Source organism: Sus scrofa, chromosome 7, assembly GCF_054392235.1.
Source record: "Sus scrofa isolate SSC_HxYL_T2T_F1_AM1 chromosome 7, Sscrofa_HxYL_maternal_Yorkshire_Landrace_v2.0, whole genome shotgun sequence".
Classification (NCBI taxonomy): Eukaryota; Metazoa; Chordata; class Mammalia; order Artiodactyla; family Suidae; genus Sus; species Sus scrofa.
Genome location: NC_139389.1, coordinates 63855695 through 63876421, shown reverse-complemented (window position 1 = coordinate 63876421; position 20727 = coordinate 63855695). Strand labels below are relative to the sequence as shown.

The following is a 20727-nucleotide window of genomic DNA, read 5'->3' as shown; positions in this document are numbered from 1 at the left end:
CGTTAACCACTGAGCCGAGACGGGAACTCCCTGAAGTGAAATTTCTGACGGGCAAAAAAATATATCCATGATGTTGGCCATTATATTTAAGTAACTCAACATATAATTCTTGTACAATGGTACAAGAACTACCACTGTCAACTGGCAGTAGTTAACTGCTTCCCAGTTATAGAAACCGATTAGGTTGTGGCAAGGAACCACCCCCATTCCAAAAGGTGCTTTTCCCACTCGGAGAATAATCCCTCCAAAAATTCTATCTGTTGGATACCAAGTAGGATGCCAAAGGGTTGGCTGATTTAAAAAAGCAGAAGATATGACCTTAATCACCTAGAAACTGATCACCTAGTTAGGAGGGAAGGAATGCCATGCACAACAGGAGTGTGTGTGAGAAGCACCACAGAGACGTACAGAGAATAAATTCTGTACGAGTTTAGAAGAGGAAGTTCTCTGGGCCGGTAACTTCCAGAGATACAAGATCATACCCTGTCATGAAGACATTCACCGGAGAGAAAAAAACTTTTACCCAGAGCCACTCAATGAGCTCAGCATCAACTATGAGTCTCAATCTTGGTCTCCTACATTAACAATTTTACAGATTATTTAGTATGTAATACAATACGTTTCAAAGGTCTACTCAATTAATTTAGTTGTTGATTAAAACATAATAAGTGCAGGAGTTCCCACTGCAGCATGGTGGGTGACCATGACCCAGCTTGTCTCTGTGGAGGGGCTGGTTTGATCTCCATGTGCGGCATACGGAAGTGTTCAGACCAGGGATCAGATCCGAGCCACAGCTGCAGAAATGCTAGATCCTTAACCCCCTGTGCCAGGCCAGGGTTCAAAACCACACCGCCCCAGAGACAATGCCGGATCTTTAACCAGGTGCACCACAGCAGGAACTCCAACACCTCTACTTTGTAACATCTTATTTTAACCAAAGCAAATCAGTTTGAGAGACAGGGGCCGGTGTGCCTCTTGTCCTCTTTTAGTGTCTCCAGAGGCCTCCTTCATCCTGAAATTGCAGGGTTTAGGCTAGATGTGGGGGTCAAGGGTAGGAGAAACATAAGTTGTTTCCTACCAGTTGCAGCTGTCTGACTCTTTTCTTTGGATTCAAGGCGAATTGGGGGTGCTCCACTTCCTTGAGCCAAGACTCCTTAGGCAATTTATACACGTCCAGCCAAATATCTCCGGCTCCTGCATTGGGAAACCAGGAAAGCATTGAGCAACCACAAGCAGGCAACAAGTTGCCTCTGAGAAACGGCCTTCTCAGAACTGCTGGCACAGAGACCAGCAGGAACCCTTGGAACAGCAACTCTGACAAATTGAGAGACGTGGTTGTGGAGTGGTTATTCTAGCCTTCACTCACGGAGAGCTGCTGGCTCCTCCTCTCCATCCACCACGTCTAAAGGAAATAGGGGCTTCTCATACTCTCAGTGCTGATGTAACAGTTGTAACCCAGTTGTCTGCTCTGCCTGGTCCCCACGTTTTCTAGGTTCCAAACAGTAAATTCCACTGACATTTTGTCTTACAGCTCTTCCCATCTGGGGAGGAAAATGGCATATATAGAATCAGAAAAGTATGGCTGAGAAAGGGTTAGAATCCAGGGAGATGCCCCAAGTGGATTCTTCTGACCAAGATTTAAGGAGGTGACATGCCATGGGGTGGTTGTGAAACTCTCTCTTGCTAGAGAAGCATGTTCCACTTCTATACTGAATACGTGCCAACCTGGGAAAGGTTACTTTCCCATCATGGGATTCTGGCTAAATGCTTCCCCGAAAGAGTAATCACATAGACACCTGGATTTCAGACTCCTGGCCTCCAGAGCTGTGAGGGAATAACTATCTGTGGTTTAAACCCACCCAGCTATGGCACTTTGTCACGACAGTCCCAGCAAGTCATGACTCAGATAGTATAAAAGGTTCCTTTAATCTAAAATATGTCACAAATGAACCTACCTACAAAACAGTAACAGACATGGAGAACAGACTTGGGATTGCCAAGGGGGACAGGGGAGGGAGTGGGATGGATGGGAGTTTGGGTTTAGTAGTTGCAACTATTACATTTAGAATGGATAAGTCAGAAGGTCCATCATTAATAAGTCCACAAATAACAAATGCTGGAGGGGGTGTGGAGAAAAGGGAACCCTCCTGCACTGCTGGTGGGAATGTAAACTGATACAACCACTATGGAGAACAATATGGAGGTACCTTAGAAAACTATACATAGAACTAACCTATGACCCAGCAATCTCACTCCTGGGCATATATCTGGACAAAACTTTCCTTGAAAAAGACACATGCACCCGCATGTTCATTGCAGCACTATTCACAATAGCCAAGACATGGAAACAACCCAAACGTCCATTGACAGATGATTGGATTAGGAAGATGTGGTATATATACACAATGGAATACTACTCAGTCATAAAAAAGAACAAAATAATGCCATTTGCAGCAACATGGATGGAAATAGAGACTCTCATACTAAGTGGAGTAAGAAAGAGAAAGACAAATACCATATGATATCACTTATATCTGGAATCTAATACATGGCACAAATGAATCTTTCCACTGAAAAGGAAATCATGGACTTGGAGAATAGACTTGTGGTTGCCAAGCGGGAGGGGGAGGGAGTGGGATGGCCTGGGAGTTTGGGGTTAATAGAGGCAAATATTGCCGTTGGAATGGATTAGCAATGAGATCCTGCTGTGTAGCACTGGGAACTATGTCTAGTCACTTATGATGGAGCATGATAATGTGAGAAAAAAGAATGTATACCTGTATGTGTAACTGGGTCACCATGCTGTACAGTAGGAAAAAAACTGTATTGGGGAAATAAAAAAATTGAAAAAAATAGAATGGATAAGCAATGAGGTACTGCTGTGTAGCACAGGGAACTATATCCAATTACTTGTGATAGAACATGATGGAAGATAATTTGAGAAAAATAATGTGTGTGTGTGTATAGATAGCTAGATAGATAGATATGACTGGGTCACTTTACAGCAGAAATTGACAGAACATTATAAATGAACTATACTTTCATAAAAAATTAAAGAGAAATAAGCTAAGTTTAAATGAATATTACTATGTGAAAGTGAAAAGCTACATACTGTATGATTCCAACTACATGACATTCTGGAAAAAGCAAAACTATGCAGACAGTAAAGGGGTCAGTGGTTGCCAGGAGTTGGGGAGAGGGGAGGGATGAAGAGATAGAGCACCAAAGATTTGTGGGGCATTGAAAACACTCTGTATGACAGCTTGATGATGGATCCATGTCATTATACATTTGTCCAAACCCATCTAATGTATAACACCAGAGAGAACCGGAATGTAAACAATCTTTGGATGACTGGTCCTTGGGTGATTATGATGTGTCCATGCAGGTGCATCAGTAGTAACAAATGTACCGGTGTTGTTGATAATGGGGGAGGCTACACATGTGTGGGGCCAGAGAGGGTATATAGGGAATCTCTGTACCTTTCCTCAATTTTGCCATGAAACTACAGCTGTTCTAAAAAATAATAAATGAATAACAAATAGATGAATAAAAAAGCTTCCTTTGATGCATAAAGCATTATAAAATATATATCTTCCTCAAGCACCTAACATTTGAGGAGCCTGGGACAAGAGTATAGAGGCTAACATACGATACATCTAAATATTTAAAAATCATGCTTACAATCACTTGAATAAAATATGTTCTGTCAGAGTTCCCTGGTAGCCTCGTGGTTAAGGATCTGGCGTTGTCACTGCTGGGGTTCGGGTCACTGCTGTGGCACAGGTTTGATTCCTGGCCTGGGAACTTCCACATGCCATGAGGTGTAGCCAAAACATTTATCTATTTTCTTCTATAAATTGGGGGGCAGGAGTTCCCGTTGTGGCGCAGTGGTTAATGAATCCAACTAGGAACCACGAGGTTGTGGGTTCAGTCCCTGCCCTTGCTCAGTGGGTTAAGGATCTGGCGTTGCTGTAGGCTGTGGTGTAGGTTGTAGACACGGCTCGGGTCCCATGTTGCTGTGGCTCTGGCGTAGGCTGGCGGCTACAGCTCCAACTAGACCCCTAGCCTAGGAACCTCTATATGCCACGGGAGTGGCCCAAGAAATGGCAAAAAGACAAAAAATAAATAAATAAATAAAAATAAAAAATAAAAATTGGGGGGCAAAACTTTACGGAGAAACAGGATATTCTCAAAGTATCTCCCTTCAATTTATCAGTCACTGTGGCAGTTTCAGTGTATGTCTTAAATATTTTTGATCCTTATATATCTAGGAAATTGTGCTTAAATTCTCTCCCCTTGAGTATGGTCTGGACTTAGAGTATGGAAACAGAAGAACAGGAGCTCAACTGCGGAGGAAAGTGGCAGGTCATTTTACTTAAGTGATCAAGGGTGACATCAGCAGGAGTGGTCACACTGCTACTACTTCCCCCTGATATAATGCGACAAGAAGAGCATGTCACTTCTTCCGGACCTTCTCCCAAACCCTTAACCCAGGTTGAAGCATGAAGAAAGAGTCAGACAAACAAATCAGGAACATTGCACAAAATATCTGATTGGTGGAGTTCCACTGGCGCAGTGGAAACGAATCTGACTAGGAACCATGAGGTTTCGGGGTTGGATCTCTGGCCTCGCTCAGTGGGTTAAGAATCCAGCATTGCCATGAGCTGTGGTGTAGGTCACAGACAAGGCTCGGATCTGGCATTGCTGTGGCTGTGGCTAGGCCGGCAGTTGTAGCTCCAATTAGACCCTAGCCTGGGAACCTCTGTATACCATGGATGTGGCCCTAAAAAAGCAGAAAGAAAAACAAAAAAAGAAAAAATATCTGACTGGTACTCTTCATCAATGTCAAGGTCATGAAAAACAAAGAAAGACCAAGACATTGTTGCAAATAGTTGTAGACTAAAAAGATGATGAATAAATGCAATATGATACGTTGGATTGAAACTTGGAGTGAAAAATTAGAAGAAAAACTAGTAAAATCTAAAAAAAAAACCCTGTAGTTAATAATGTTATACCAATGTTATTTGTTTAATTTTGACAAATGTATCATGGTTATGTTAAATGTTGATATTAGGGAAACTGGATAAAGCAGTTAGGGGAATTCTGTCCTATGGTTACAACTCTTCTGTAAATTATTTCTAAATAAAAGGATGGTAGGGGGAGTGATTATCTGGAAGAGTAGGCAAATGTGAACCATTTTAAGAACCTCTGGTTAGTCTTGCCTTGGAGGAGGAAGGCTGCAAAGTCCCCTCCTTCGGAAACCTCCATCTTTACACAGGTGGTCTGCTTGCTGGTATCATCCTGAAAAATACAGAGATGCTGATAGAGTAAGCTCAGCCTGATGACAGAAGAAGAGTGTATTTGTGGTTCTTACCAGGGAACATAAATCCTTTTAAAGCTCAAGCATAAAAAGATGCCTTGGGAGTTCCCATTGTGATGCAGTGGAAATGAATCCGACTAGCATCCGTGAAGATTCAGTCCCTGGCCTGCTTAATGGGTCGGGGATCCAGCATTGCTGTAAGCTGTGGTGTAGGTCACAGACGAGGCTCGGATCTGGCATTGCTGTGGCTGTGACGTAGGCTGGCAGCTGCAGCTCTGATTTGACCCCTAGCCTGGGAACTTCCATATGCCGCTGGTGCAGCCCTAAAAAAAAAAAAAAAAAAAAAAGGCTTCAAACTTTCCATTTTTGTACAGGAGTTGGACAAGACTGTATTTAAAGACATGGAATTCAATTTTCTGTTTAAAGGTGCTTGGGTTTTGTTTTGTTTTTTTTTTTTGCTATTTCTTGGACCACTCCCACGGCATATGGAGGTTCCCAGGCTAGGGGTTGAATCGGAGCTGCAGCCACCAGCCTACGCCAGAGCCACAGCAACGCTGGATCCGAGCTGCGTCTGCGACCTACACCACAGCTCACAGCAATGCCGGATATTTAACCCACTGAGCAAGGTCAGGGATCGAACCTGCAACCTCATGGTTCCTAGTCGGATTCATTAACCACTGCGCCACGGCCGGAACTCCTCTCTCTCTCTTTTTTTTTTTTTTTTTTTGTCTTTTTGCCTTTTCTAGGGCCACTCCTTTAGCATGCGGAGGTTCCCAGGCCAGGGGTCCAATCAGAGCTGTAGGCACCAGCCTACGCCAGAGCCACAGCAACGCTGGATCCGAGCTGCGTCTGCGACCTACACCACAGCTCACAGCAATGCCGGATATTTAACCCACTGAGCAAGGTCAGGGATCGAACCTGCAACCTCATGGTTCCTAGTTGGATTCGTTAACCACTGCGCCACGACGGGAACTCCTGGGTTTTTTTTTTTTTTTAATTTAATTTTATTTTATTAATTAATTAATTTATTTATTTATTTTTTGTCTTTTGTCTTTTTGTTGTTGTTGTTGTTGCTATTTCTTGGGCCGCTTCCACGGCATATGGAGGTTCCCAGGCTAGGGGTTGAATCGGAGCTGTAGCCACCGGCCTACGCCAGAGCCACAGCAACGCAGGATCCGAGCCGCGTCTGAAACCTACACCACAGCTCAAGGCAACGCCGGATCGTTAAGCCACTGAGCAAGGGCAGGGACCGAACCCGCAACCTCATGGTTCCTAGTCGGATTCGTTAACCACTGCGCCACGACGGGAACTCCCTGGGTTTTTTTTAATACCCTTTTTTTTTTTTGGCTTTTTAGGGCCGTACCTGCGGCATATGGAAGTGTTCAGGCTAGGGGTCAAATCAGAGCTGCAGCTGCCAGCCTAACACTATAGGTACAGCAACGCCGGATCAGAGCCATGTCTACGACCTACACCACAGCTCAGGGCAACCTGGATCCTTAACCCACTGATCAAGGCCAGGGATCAAACCCGCATCCTCATGGATACTAGTCGGGTTTGTTACCACTGAGCCATGACAGGAACTCTCCGTCTAAAGGTTTGGGGCTTATTTACTGGTTTCTTAAATACTCAATAATTTGTGGTGATTTCAGGCTATCAGAGGTCCTGGTCAGTTTCACAACCCCCTACAGACCTCAGTTATTCAAAGTGAGTTGAAACAAGTTCTACATGGCCCTGGAAACTCTGATCAGTTGCTTGAAAAAAGGATCTATCTAGACCACACTAGTGTCATGGTCTGTTTGAGTTTCTGTAACAAACACCATAGACTGGGTGGCTCATAAACAATTAACATTTATTCTTCATAGTCCTGGAGGCTGGAAATCCAAGATTTCCAGGAATTTCTGCCAGATTTGGTGTCTGGAAAGCACTGCCTGCCACCTCTAGCTGTGTTCTCACATGGTGTGTAAGGGTTAAAGGAACTCTCTGGGTCTCATAAGGGCACATTCATAAGAACCCCATTCATGAGAACTCTGCCCTCATGACCTAATCTCCCCAAGGCCCCCACCTCCTAACACCATCACATCAGGGGTTAAGATTTCAACATGAATTTTTGGGGGACACAAACATTCAGTCCAAATTAACTAGAGACTGAATGTAACCCTAGTATGAAGTCTGCTAAAATTTTGGGCCAGATAAAAACTCAATGTGTATGGTTGGGCTGTACCTTTAAAGAGCTCTAAGACTAGCTCTAAGATGGCTAGACTAATTAGGCTGCTAAGGCCCCTAAATTATTTAAGGAGAATGAACTTTAAACATTTTTTTTTTTTTTGGTCTTTCTGTGTTTTCAGGGCCGCACCCGTGGCATATGGAGGTTCCCAGGCTAGGGGTCCAATCGGAGCTACAGCTGCTGGCCTACACCACAGCCACAGCAACATGGGATCTGAGCCGCGTCTGTGTCCTACACCACAGCTCATGGCAATGCTGGATCCTTAACCCACTGAGCGAGGCCAGGGATCGAACCTGCAACCTCATGGTTCCTAGATGGATTCGCTTCCACTGTACCATGATAGGAACTCCTAAACATTTTTTATTTTTGTTTTTCTTTCACTTTTTTATTTTAATTAATTAATTTATTTTACATTGGCAGTCAAAATATTAGCAGATTATTGTGTCTTTAATAGGGATAAGAATTGTAGATACAATTCTCTTAATGTGTGATCTGAAGAACTGCTGGGTCAGTGAATGATTACAGCTGTTTAGGGGCTGGTTAAAAACTGGCCTAACAACATTCCTGGAGAATAGAGCAGTCAAATCCAGATTTCATTCTTCAGATTGGCCAACAGCAGGATCCTCCACCCAGGGATCAGTTTTTCCAGTGAATTGTCCTAAAACATTACTGTTGCTTATTTAGGAAAAATCCCACTGGGAGCATTCGGCCAGTGGTCAACATTCAATCTTTAAAAGATTAAGCATTCTTTTCCCCAGTGAGCATCAGTCCTTGGTTTGTCTTGTGGTTTATGTGGTGTCAAACGGCTTCTAAAAGTCCAAAAACTCATCTTCACTGCAACAGTCAAAATAAAGAATGAAGGACCGAATCCCTTTGTTCCTTCACTTTCCTTTTTAAACTGAAGTTAATGTACAATATTATATAAGTTACAGGTGTAAACAGTGATTCACAATTTTTAAAGTTTAAACTCCATTTATAGTTATGAAATATTGGCTATATTCCCCATGTTGTATAATATATCCTTGTAGCTTACTTTATACATAATTGTTGGTACCTTCGAATCCTCTGCCTCTATATTTCTCCTCCCCATTTTCCTCTCCCCACTGGTAACTGCTTGTTTGTTCTTTTATTTATTTATTTATTTTTGTCTTTTTAGGGCTGCACCTGCAGCATATGGGAGATCCCAGGCTAGGGGTCGAATTGGAGCTGAAGCTGCCGGCCCACACCACAGCCACAGCAATGCGGGATCCTTAACCCACTGAGCAAGGCCAGTGATCAAACCCGAGTCCTCATGGATGCTAGTCGGGTTCCTTAACCGCTGAGGCATGATGGGAACTCCCACTTGTTTGTTTATATCTGTGAGTCTGCTTCTTTTTTGTTGTTGTTATATTTACTAACTTGTATTTTTTAGATTCCACATAGAAGTGATATCATACAGTATTTGTCCCCCTCTGCCTGACTTGTTTCATTTCTCATAATACCCTCCACCTCCATCCATATCGCTGCAGATGGCAAAATCTCCTTTTTTTATGGCTGAACAGTATTTCATTGTGTGTGTGTGTAGCTTCTAGACCCACTCATCTGTTGATGAACACTCAAGTTGCTTCCATGTCTTGGCAATTATCAGTAACGTTACTGTAAACACAGGGGTGCATGTTCTTTCCAAATTTGTAGGTTTGGGTTTGTTTTTGTTTTTTGTTTTTGACATATACCTAGGAGTGAAATTGCTGGGTCATATGATGGTTCTATTTTAGTTTTTTGAGGAACCTCCATACTGTTTTTTTAAATGATTTTTATCTTTTTCAATTATCGCTGGTTTACAGTGACCTCCATACCTCCACAGTGGCTGTACCAATTTACCTCCCCACCAACAGTGTACCTTTTCTGCTACATTCTTGCCAACATTTGTTATTTGTGTTCTTTTGATAATAGTCATTCTGACAGCGGTGAGGTGATATTGTGGTTTTGATTTGCATTTCTCTGATGATTTAGGGATGTTGAGCATCTTTTCATTTCCCTGTTGTCCATCTGCATTTCCTCTTTGGAAAAATGTCCATTCGGTTCTGCCCCTTTTTTTTTTAAATTTTTTGAGGAAACTCCATACTGTTTTCCATAGTGACTACACCAGTTTATTCCCACCAACAGTACACGAGGGTTCCCTTTTCTCCAACACTTATTATGTCTGTCTTTTCCATAACAGCCATTCTAACAGATGTAAGGTGATACCTATTGTGGGTTGTTTGTTTGTGTTTTTGTCTTTTCAAGGTCGCACCCTCGGCATATGGAGGTTCCCTGTCTAATCCACAGCCACAGCCACACCAGATCCTAGCCGCGTCTGCAACCTACACCACAGTTCACAGCAACACCGGATCCTTAACCCACTGAGTGAGGCCAGGGATCAAACCCACAACCTCATGGTTCCTAGTCAGATAAGTTTCTGCTGAGCCATGACGGGAACTCCCAGTTCTGCCCATTTTTTAATTAGGTTGTTTGGTTTTTTGATGTAGAGTTGTATGAGCTGCTTATAAATTTTGGAAATTAATCCCTTGTTGGTTGCATCATTTGCAAATATTTTCTCCCATTCTGTAGGTTGTTTTCATTTTGTTTATGGTTTCCTTTGCTGTACAAAAACTTTTACGTTTAATTAGGTCCCACTTGTTTATTTTTGCTTTTACTTCCATTACTCTAGTTGACAGATCCAAGAAAAATATTGCTGTGATTTATGTCAAAGAGTGTTCTGCCCATGTTTTCCTCTAGGAGTTTTATGTATCTGGTCCCACATTTAGGTCTTTAATCCATTTTGAGTTTATTTTTGTTTATGGTATTAGGCAATGTTCTAATTTCATTCTTTTACATGTAGCTGTCCAGTTTTCTCAGAACCATTTGTTAGAGAGAACATTGATTCTCCATTATATATTCTTGCTTCCTTTGTCATAGATTAATTGACCATAAGTACACGGTTTATTTCTAGGTTTTTTTTTTATTATTACTCAATGAATTTATTACATTTGTAGTTGTACAATGACCATCACAATACAATTTTATAGGATTTCTATCCCACAACCCCAGAGCATCCCCCCATTCCCCAAACTGTCTCCTCCGGAGACCATAAATTTTTCAAAGTCTGTGAGTCAATATCTGTTCTGCAAAGAAGTTCAGTCTGTCCTTTTTTTAGATACCACATGTCAGTGAAAGCATTTGATGTTGGTGTCTCATTGTATGGCTGACTTCACTTAGCATGATAATTTCCAGGTCCATCCATGTTGCTACAAATGCCGGTATTTCGTTCCTTTTAATGGCTGAGTAATATTCCATTGTGTATATGTACCACATCTTCTTGATCCACTCCTCTGTCAATGGACATTTAGGTTGTTTCTATGTCTTGGCTATTGCACATAGTGCTGCAATGAACACTGGAGTACACGTGTCTTTGCGAGTCATGGTTTCCTCTGGATAGATGCCCAGGAGTGGGATTGCTGGATCAAATGGTAGTTCTATTTTTAGTTTTCTGAGGAATCTCCGTACTGTTTTCCACAGTGGTTGCACCAATTTACAATCCCACCAACAGTGTACTAGGGTTCTTTTTCTCCACACCCTCTCCAGCACTCATTGTTTGTAGACTTTTTGATGATGGCCCTTCTGGCTGGTGGAAGGTGATATCTCATCGTGGTTTTGATTTGCATTTCTCTAAGAATGAGTGATGTTGAACATCTTTTCATGTGTTTTTTTTTTTTTTTGACATCGGTATGTCTTATTTGGAGAATTGTCTGTTTAGATCTTCTCCCCATTTTTGGATGGGGTAATTTGTTTTTTTGGTATGGAGCTGCAGAAGGTGTTTATAAATTTTGGAGATTAATCCCTTGTCAGTTGATTCATTTGCAAAGATTTTCTCCCATTCTGTTGGTTGTCTTTTCATTTTGTTTAGGCTTTCCTTTGCTGTGCAGAAACTCTGAAGTTTGATTAGGTCCCATTTGTTTATTTTTGTTTTTACTGTCAATACTCTAAGAGGTGGATCTGGGATGTTGCTGTCGCTTATGTCAGAGAGTGTTTGGCCTATGTTTTCCTCTAAGAGTTTTATGATGTCTGGTCTTATATCTAGGTCTTTAATCCATTTTGAGTTTGTTTTTGTGTATGGTGTTAGGGAGTGTTCTAATTTCATTCTTTTCCATGTGGCTGTCCAGTGTTCCCAACACCACTTATTGAACAAGCTGTCTTTTCTCCATTGTATATTCTTGCCTCCTTTGTCATAGATTAGTTGGCTGTAGGTGCGTGGGTTTACTTCTAGGCTTTCTATCCTGTTCCATTGACCTGTTTCTGTCCTTGTGCCAGTACCATACTCTTTTGATTACTGTAGCTCTGTGGTATAGTCTGAAGTCAGGGAGTGTGACTCCTCCAGTTCTGTTCTTCTTAATATTGCTTTAATTATTTGGCATCTTTTGTGTTTCTATACAAATATTAAAATTATTTGTTCTAGTTCTATGAAAAATGCCATTAGTGTTTTGATAGGGATTGCACTGAATCTGTAGATTGCCTTGGGTAGTGTGATCATTTTTTCTACATTTTTAATGTATTTATTTTAATATCAACCTGTGGGTTATAAAAATTTCAAACACACATGAAGGCAGAAAATAGTATAATGTGGAATTCTCATTGTGGCTCAGAGGTAACAAACCTGACCAGTAACCATGAGGATGTGGGTTCAATTCCTGGCCTCACTCAGTGGGTTAAGTATCTGACATTGCTGTGAGCTATGGTGTAGGTTGCAGATGCAGCTTGGATCCTGGGTTGCTGTGGCAGTGGTAGGCAGCTGTAGCTCCCATTTGAGCCCTAGCTGGGAACTTCCATATGCAGCAGATGCGGCCCTTTAAAAAAAAAAAAAAAAAAAAAAAGAGTTCCCATCGTGGCACAGTGGAAACGAATCTGACTAGGAATGATGAGGTTGCCGGTTCAACTCCTGGCCTTGCTCAGAGGGTTAACAATCCAGTGTTGCCGTGAGCTGTGGTGTAGGTCACAGACGTGACTCGGTTCTGGCATTGTTGTGACTGTGGTATAGGTCGGTAGCTGTAGCTCTGATTAGACCCCTAACCTGGAAACCTCCAGATACTGCAGGTGCAGCCCTAAAAAGACAAAACAAACAAACAAACAAAATATATATATCTATGGCAAATGTTGTTTTATTACCTCCCAACTTCATTAAGTATTTTTATTTAATCACACCTAAAAGATTAACAATAATTCCTCTTTTATTAACGTATAGTTGATTTACGTTAATTTCTGCTGTATAGCAAAGTGATTCAGTTATACATATATACATTCACTTTTTATATTCTTTGCCATTACGGTTTATCATAGGACATTGAATATAGTTCTCTGTGCTATACAGTAGGACTTTGTTGTTTATCCCCTATAACTTATTAATTCGTCTGTTTTCAGTTTTCTTCAGTTGTCTTATAAATATCTTTCCACAATTGATTTATTCAAATAAGGATTCAAATGAAGTCCACATATTGTATTTAGTTAATTTGTCAATTTATCTCTTAAGTCTCTCTTAATTTATAGCTGTTAACCCATTTGTTTTTCTTTTTGCCTTTTTTGTGGTTGTTGAATTATTTGGGTCCTTTGTCCTATAGAACTTTTCACTTTCTACATTAGACTGATTGCATTGTTAAACATGTCCTTGTGTCCCTTCTCTTTCCAGTAAAGTAGAAACTACATCTAGAGGTTTAATTTGACTTAGGTCCAATTAAAACAAAAGGCAAGACTGGGAGTTCCTGTGAGGCGCAGCAGAAATGAATCTGACTAGGAACCATGAGGTAGTGGATTCCATCCCTGGCCTTGATCAGTGGGTTAAGGATCCATTGTTGCCGTGAGCTATGGTGTAGGTCGAAGATGCAGCTAGGATCTGGCATTGCTGTGGCTCTGGTGTAGGCTGGTGGCCACCGCTCTGATTCGACCCCTAGCCTCAGAAGCTCCATATGCCACGAGTGCGGCCCTAAAAAGACAGCGCCACCCCCCCAAAAAAAAAGACTAATCACAGGTGTTCAGTGCTTCCCTCTGGCCTTACGTCAGAAGGCTCATTAATGATAGCTAGTTGTTCTTTCTTTTAATAATAGCCACATTATTGATCACTGAGAACAGCTGTTATCCTGGCTTGTCAGTTATAAAGTTCCCCATCAGGAGTTCCCATTGTGGCACAGTGGAAACGAATCCGACTAGGAACCATGAGGTTGCGGGTTCGATCCCTGGCCTCAATCAGTTGGTTACGGATCTGGCGCTGCCATGAGCTGTGGTGTAGGTTGCAGACACGGTTCCGATCTGGCATTGCCGTGGCTGCAGCCGTGGTATAGGCCGGCAGCTGTAGCTCTGATTTGACCCCTAGCCTGGGAACCTCCATATGTCGAGGGTGTGGCCCTAAAAAGACAAAAAAATAAAAAATAAATAAAGTTCCCCATCAACCATTGAAGGCCATTACCTATACCATTACTCTAGAAATAGGCTACCAAATTGAGATATCCCAATTATATCATTCCTTCTGCATTTGTTAGAATTTTTCTATAAAGAAAATCCTTCTCTTTTTCCACCATCAACTATTTGATTACCCTGAAATACAGCTGATACTGAAAAGTCAAGATAAATGCTTGATGCTTTCCCTAATCAGTTTTCAGAGTATTGAGTTTGTACCCTAGCAGCTTCCAAAGGCAATGAATTTCAAAACAGTTATAGGCACAGATATTAAACGTACAACTTGGTGAGTTTGGACAGATGTATACATTTGTGTAACTGATACACAGTCAAGGTATAGGACCTTACCATCACCCCAGAAAGTTCCCTAGTGCTCCATCTTAGTCAATTATACCTCTATAGGCCACCAGCATTCTGCTCTTCCTCACCAGCACAGCTTAGTTTCCCTCATTCTTAAATGTCATGTAATTAGAATCATACAGGGCCTGTAACATCAGCGACCTCTGCATCCTTTCTCCTTCAACAATGCCACACGCCATGGGTCCCTCCATCTCCTACACAGCAAAGGCACGTCCTGGGGTTACTCTTTATGGAAGTCTGCTGCCCAAATACATCCTCCTTGATGTCCTTACTGTCAGTGAAAACTTAACTCTTACTTGAAGGAATCATCTAACTGTTCCCTAAACCTTTGTTGCCATGACCTCTTTGTCCCACCAGCAGGTGACACTCCTTGAGCGAATGGTGCAGGCGTGGGCAGCACAGAGAGCAGTGGGTGGCTGGGCCTCTGCCTCCTTGCTCAGGGTTGTGGTCATGGTGATTGGGGCTGCCGTGACAGCTGCGGCTCCTCCTGGGGTGTGAGGGTCACTAGACAGGGGAATGGTGGGCTTTCTCAAGTTCTCTGGGGTCCGCTCTCTGGCCCTGATACCGATCGAATTCTAATAGCATCTTTTGATGAGTAGAAGTTTTTTAGCAGCTTTATGAGGGATGTGATAACATAATTAACTGTGCATGTTTAAGTGTACAGTTTGGGAGTTCTCTTGCGGCCCAACTGGTTAAGGATCTGGCGTTGTCACTGCAGCAGCCCAGATCACTGCTGTGGTACAGGTTGGATCCCCAGGGTTGGGAACTTCCGCATGTCTCATAGGCACACCTCCAGTGCCCCCCCTCAAAGTGTACCATTTGATTAATTTAGACATATGTATACCCCTTGAAATGAGCAGTAGTTTCCATCGATCACATCGATCACCCCCAAAACTTTTCTCCTGCCCCTTTGTAAGCCTCCCCGCCACCCCTCTCTCAACCCACTCCAGGCAAAAACTGGTGTTTCCTGTCACTAGATATTCCTTTTTATGACTTTTTCCACTCAGCATTATTCTGAGACTTATCCATGTTGTTATGTGCATCTTTTTTGACTGCTGAGCAGTATGTACCATGACTTGCTTATCCATTCTTATGTTGATGGATATCAGGTGGTTTCTGGGTTTTGGCTATAACAAATAGAGCTGCTAGGAACATTCAGGTACACGTCTTTGTATGGAGATATGCTTTCATTTCTCTTGGGTAAATTACTAGGAATGGAATGGCCATATCATACAGCAAGTGGATGTTTAACTTTTTAATTTTTATTTTTTTGGCCATGCCTGCGGCATGCAAAAGTTCTAGGGCCAGGGACTGAACCCACAGCAGTGACTGGAGCCACACCAGATCCTTAACCTGCTGAGCCACTGGAGAATTCCTTGACTCAAAAAACAAAAAACAAAAAACAACCAAAAAAACTTGCCAAAGTGGTTGTAGTGCCATGCTTCACCAGCAGGAGTGTACAAGAGTTCCAGATGCTCCATATCTCTGCCAACACTTGGTATGTTCAGTCTTTTTGGTTTTCGGTATTCAAACACACGTGCAATAATAGTTTGTGATTTCAATTTGCATTTCCCTAATGACTAATGGTGGTGAACATCTTATTTATCTTCCATATATATGCTTTGGTGAATTGTCCTTTTTTTTTTTTTTTTTTTTCCAAAATCTTGACTAGTTTTTAAATATTGGGTTGTTTTCTTAGTTTTGAGTTTTGAGTTTGGGGAGTTCTTTATAACTTCTGGATACAAATCCTTTATCACAGATGTTATTTGCAAGTATTTGCTCCCAGTCTATGGCTTGCCTTGTTATTCTTTTAACAGTGTATTTTGCAGAAGAGAAGTTTTTAATTTTGATGAAGTCTAATATATCAGTTTTATTCTTGTTATGGACTGCGTTTTGGGTGTTATAGTTTAAAAAAATCTTTGCCTACCCCAAGGTCACAAAGACTTTCTCCTATGTTTTCTTCTAGAAGTTTTATTTTATTTATTTATTTATCTATTTTTGTCTTCTTAGAGCCACACCCATGGCATATGGAGGTTCCCAGGCTAGGGGTCTAATCGCAGCTGTAGCTGCCGGCGTACACCACAGCCGCAGCAATGCCAGATCTGAGCTGCGTCTGCAATCTACACCACAGCTCATGGCAACACTGGATCCTTAACTCACTGAGCGGGGCCAGGGATCCAACACGCAATCTCATGGTTCCTAGTCAGATCCATTTCTGCTGTGCCACGACGGGAACTCCCTAGAAGTTTTATAATTTTAGATTTTTTGTAGAGATATATGATTCATTTTAGGTTGATTTTTGTATATGGTGTGCAGAATGAGAAGTTTCTAATTTTGATAAGTCCAATTTCAGTGTTTTTTTTCTTTTATGTTTAGTGCTTTTTATGTCCTAAGAAATCTTTGCCCCAAGTTTAGAAAAATATTTTCCTCAAGAAGGATAATGTTTTTAGCCTTTACATTTAGGCCTATAATCCATCTCAAATTAATTTTTATATATAGTATGAAATAGGGCTGAGATGCATCCCCCCATTTGTTTATCTAGCATTCCAGCATTATTTGTTGAAAATACTCTTTCCCCACTGAATTTCTTTGATACTCATCAATAATATTTTTTTACAAAACAAACTCCGATTAAAAATATACTCTGAGCAATACCTTCCTTTTTTGGATTCACTAATTCAAAAAACACTTTCTAAGAACCTATAGTACATAGGCAATGTATTAAGAACCAGAAAAACACAGGTGAGTAAGGCATGTCTCCTGCCCTGGAGGAACTTACATCCAGGAAAAGAAGCAGTCATACAAACAGCTAAGTACAGAAAGTGGAGAAAACTGTGATAGCAATTCTGTCCTACATGCTGGTGGCACAGAGAACGAAGAGATTAGCTCCTCTTGGGTCAATCAGGGAAAGTATCTAGAGGAGATATCTGAGCTGGGTTTTGGTTTTTTGCTTTTTAGGGCCACATGTGTGGCATATGGAAGTTCCCAGGCTAAGGGTCAAATTGGAGCTGCAGCTGCCTGCCTACACCGCAGCCACAGCAACTCAGGATCTAAGCCACATCTGTGACCTACACCACAGCTCACCACAGCGCCGGATCTCCGACCCACTGAGTGAAGTCAGGGATTGAACCTGCATCCTCAGGGATACTATCCAGGTTCATTACCACTGAGCTACAACAGGAACTCCCTGAGCTAGTTTTAAAGAATGAGAGACATTTAAGGGGCACACATAGTAAGTAGGGAGACAAGGAAGGGCATTCTAGGCAGAGGGAACAGCACAGACAAAGGAACTGGATGTGAGGCGCAGCCGAAAATTCAGGGACTTGTGAGTAGTTATTAGATATGTTGGTCTGGTACTCAATCTGGAGCTCCTTGGTAATTTTCTTCTGTTGACAACAAGATAAGTAAATCCAAGGCATCCAGCATGTACCCTCTGATACTGAGGGATCTTTTAATTGGCTATTTGGAGAAGGCTTTCGGGCCAGGGAGGTCTCTGTTTCTCTTTACTCTAGAATGGTTGTCATTGATCTCCATGTTGAAATGAACATGATTTACTACAGTTTGGGCACAGCTATAGATAAAAGAACAGGAGCTTACCACTTCATTGATGGCTTTGATGAGATAAAGACCATCCTTATAAAAATAAAACAGTCTAATGATACCTGAAACAGAAAAATAAGTAAGAATGAAGACCGACAGTTGAGCTAAAGAAAAACTGGAATTTTTTTTTTTTTTTCTTTTTAGGGCCACACCCGCAGCATATGGAGATTCCCCAGGCTAGGGGTCCAATCAGAGCTACAGCTGCAGCCTATACCACAGCCACAGCAATGTGGGAGCCAAGCCATGTTTTCGACCTACACCACAGTTCACAGCAACACCAGGTCCTTAATCCACTAAGCGAGGCCAGGGATAGAACCTGAAACCTCATGGTTCCCAGTCAGATTTGTTTCCTCTGTGCCACAATGGCAACTCCAAAAACTGGAATTTTATATTTGACTTTCTGAAATACCATTCTAAGTTCATGCAATGTTAGGCTTCTTCCCTGGCCCCTCCACTGCCCAGGAGCACCTTGTTCTCCTTGTTTCTACCTCTTACTTGAAATGTTCAAATTATTCTCCCTCCCCAGTCCTCTCTGTCCACCCCGGCCCCACCTCTTCTAGAATCCTCATGTAAGCACTTTGGCCACACCAATCTCCATGACTTCTATCCACCTGCTTTAGCATCTCCTCCAGCAGCATTTCCCATTGTTTGCCAGCTGCTTCCTGAGTCTTTTATTCCTCCTGCAAATGTACAGATTCTCAAGGGAAAGGATCATATCTTACTCTTCTATGTGCCTCATCTCTCAAACCCCAAAAAGCTCCTTATGCGGTTATTTTTTTTTTATTCAATAAGTAATCTGTTTGTTTGATTTTTTTTTTTTTTTTTTTTTTTTTTTAAGGCCTGCACCCTCAGCATATGGAAGTTCCAGGGCTAGGGGTCAAATCGGAGCTACAGCTGCTGGCCTACGCCACAGCCACAGCCACTTGGGATCTGAGCGGCATCTATGACCTACACCATAGTTCACAGCAATGCTGGATCTTTAACCCACTGAGCGAGCCAGGGATTGAACCAGCATTCTCATAGATACTACTTTCCACTGCGCCACAACCAGAACTCCTCAGTAAGTAATTCTGTCATTCTAATTCCCATCTAACCTAAGGGCTCCAGTATATGATCATCACCCACCATGATTTCTTGCCTCTTTCTTTGGGTGCCTCCCAGACACTCATAACCTGCCCCTAAAGCCATAATACAGACCTTGTAGGGGTATTTGGCCCACTGTGGGTACAAGTCTAACTCAACCCAATAAACATTCATGGTATATCTGCTCCAGGACCATGAATGTGCTGGGACAACCAAGACAATTTCTGCTCTCAAATTCATCACAAAACTCAAACAGATATGTAACCAACTAGATATAATGCAGGGTGATAAGTGCAAATCTATCTTTTTTTAATGTTATTATCTTTTATTTATTTATTTATTTTGCTTTTTTGGGGGGTGGGCCACAGCAGAGGCATGTGGAGGTTCCCAGGCTAGGGGTCCAATCAGAGCTACAGCTGCTGGCCCATGCTATGCGAGATCTGAGCTGTGTCTGTGGCCTATACCACAGCTCACGGCAACACTGGATCCTTAATCCACTGAGCAAGGCCAGGGATTGAACCCGCAATCTCATGGTTCCTAGTCGGATTCGTTTCCACTGTGCCACGACGGGAACTCCTTCTTTTCATTTTAACAGCCCCCGCCTTGGTTCAGACTTTGGTAATTCCTACCCTCATCAGATGCACTAGCTCTTCCTGGTCTCTCAACCTCTCCTTTTTACTTTTTCAAACACTATCAGGGTGTTCTTCCTAAAATGCCAACTGGAGGAGCCACTCTCCTGCAGAAACAGGATCCAGGAATGGTCCATAGTTCTCTATACTGTGGTCCTCAGGCCTGGCTCATCCTTAGGCCAAGAGAAAATAAAGCAACTCTGGCTTATCTGAGCAGCTGGATTGCTAAGTGCCAGAAAGGGTGTGGCCTCCAGGGCCATACTGCCTGCTGCAAATCCTGCCTGTGCCCCTTATTTCCTGCGTGGGCTCGAGTAAGTTATTTAACTTCCATGCCTCGGTTGTCTAGTCTTCTGAAAAACACTCTATTTACCTCCAGGGGCTGTCGTGAGGGTTAAATGGGATGTGAATTGTTAGAACAGTGCCTGGCACACCAGACTGTCCTGCAGATATTAGTTAATACTGTGTGGCCATGGAGGACTCTCCATGTCTGGCGCCTCCCATGCCTGGAAAGGAGATTAAATTGAACACCAGTCTACCGATATCTGCAAACTAGGCTAAAAAGGAAGATGAGGGGCAAATACCCATTTCATCCACAGGAGCAATGAGTATTTCACTTCCCAGATCTGTGGCCCAGATGGACATGACATCAACCTTAAGTTTCTCCCAAGCATAGACTCGTTTAGCATTATACAGACTGTAGATGGAGAATCCTTTGGTTCCTCCAATAAACACATAGTCTTGGGAAAGAGCCATGCAGTGTGGCATTTTGTTGAGCTGAGAAAAGAAAAACAAAGAAAAAAAAAAAGAAAGAAATGGCTTTCAGTTATCACCATCTGCAAGTAATATGAGCTAACTTTGCAAAGAGGGATGTAAATCCTTTGTACTTACGGTATCATGCCTAAACACAGTTCCTATCTAATTGTCTTGCTCAAGCATCAAGAAAGTCAGAGCATTCCACTTTTAGGGGAACAGGGCCAGAGAAAGCAAAGAGGTTGAGAATAAAGTGCTCAATCCCAACATGAAGTATGGTTGTGGGCCCTGTGCTG

General features: G+C 42.2%; 1 protein-coding gene across 7 annotated transcripts in view; it reads right to left on the bottom strand.

Annotated features, from left to right (window-relative positions):
- WDR93 (WD repeat domain 93) overlaps positions 1-20727 on the bottom strand; it is a 52428-nt gene that overhangs the window by 26100 nt on the left and 5601 nt on the right. For 5 of the 7 annotated variants that reach the window (XM_013997115.3, XM_084968611.1, XM_084968609.1 and 2 more), the window contains exons 3-6: positions 20263-20455; positions 17967-18031; positions 5226-5304; positions 1079-1194 (exon numbers count right to left, since the gene is read on the bottom strand). In XM_013997115.3, the coding sequence (XP_013852569.3) occupies positions 1079-1194; positions 5226-5304; positions 17967-18031; positions 20263-20455 (453 nt within the window). The remainder of the gene's footprint in view (positions 1-1078; positions 1195-5225; positions 5305-17966; positions 18032-20262; positions 20456-20727) is intronic. The other 2 variants (XM_084968613.1, XM_084968612.1) reach the window with 1 other exon arrangement.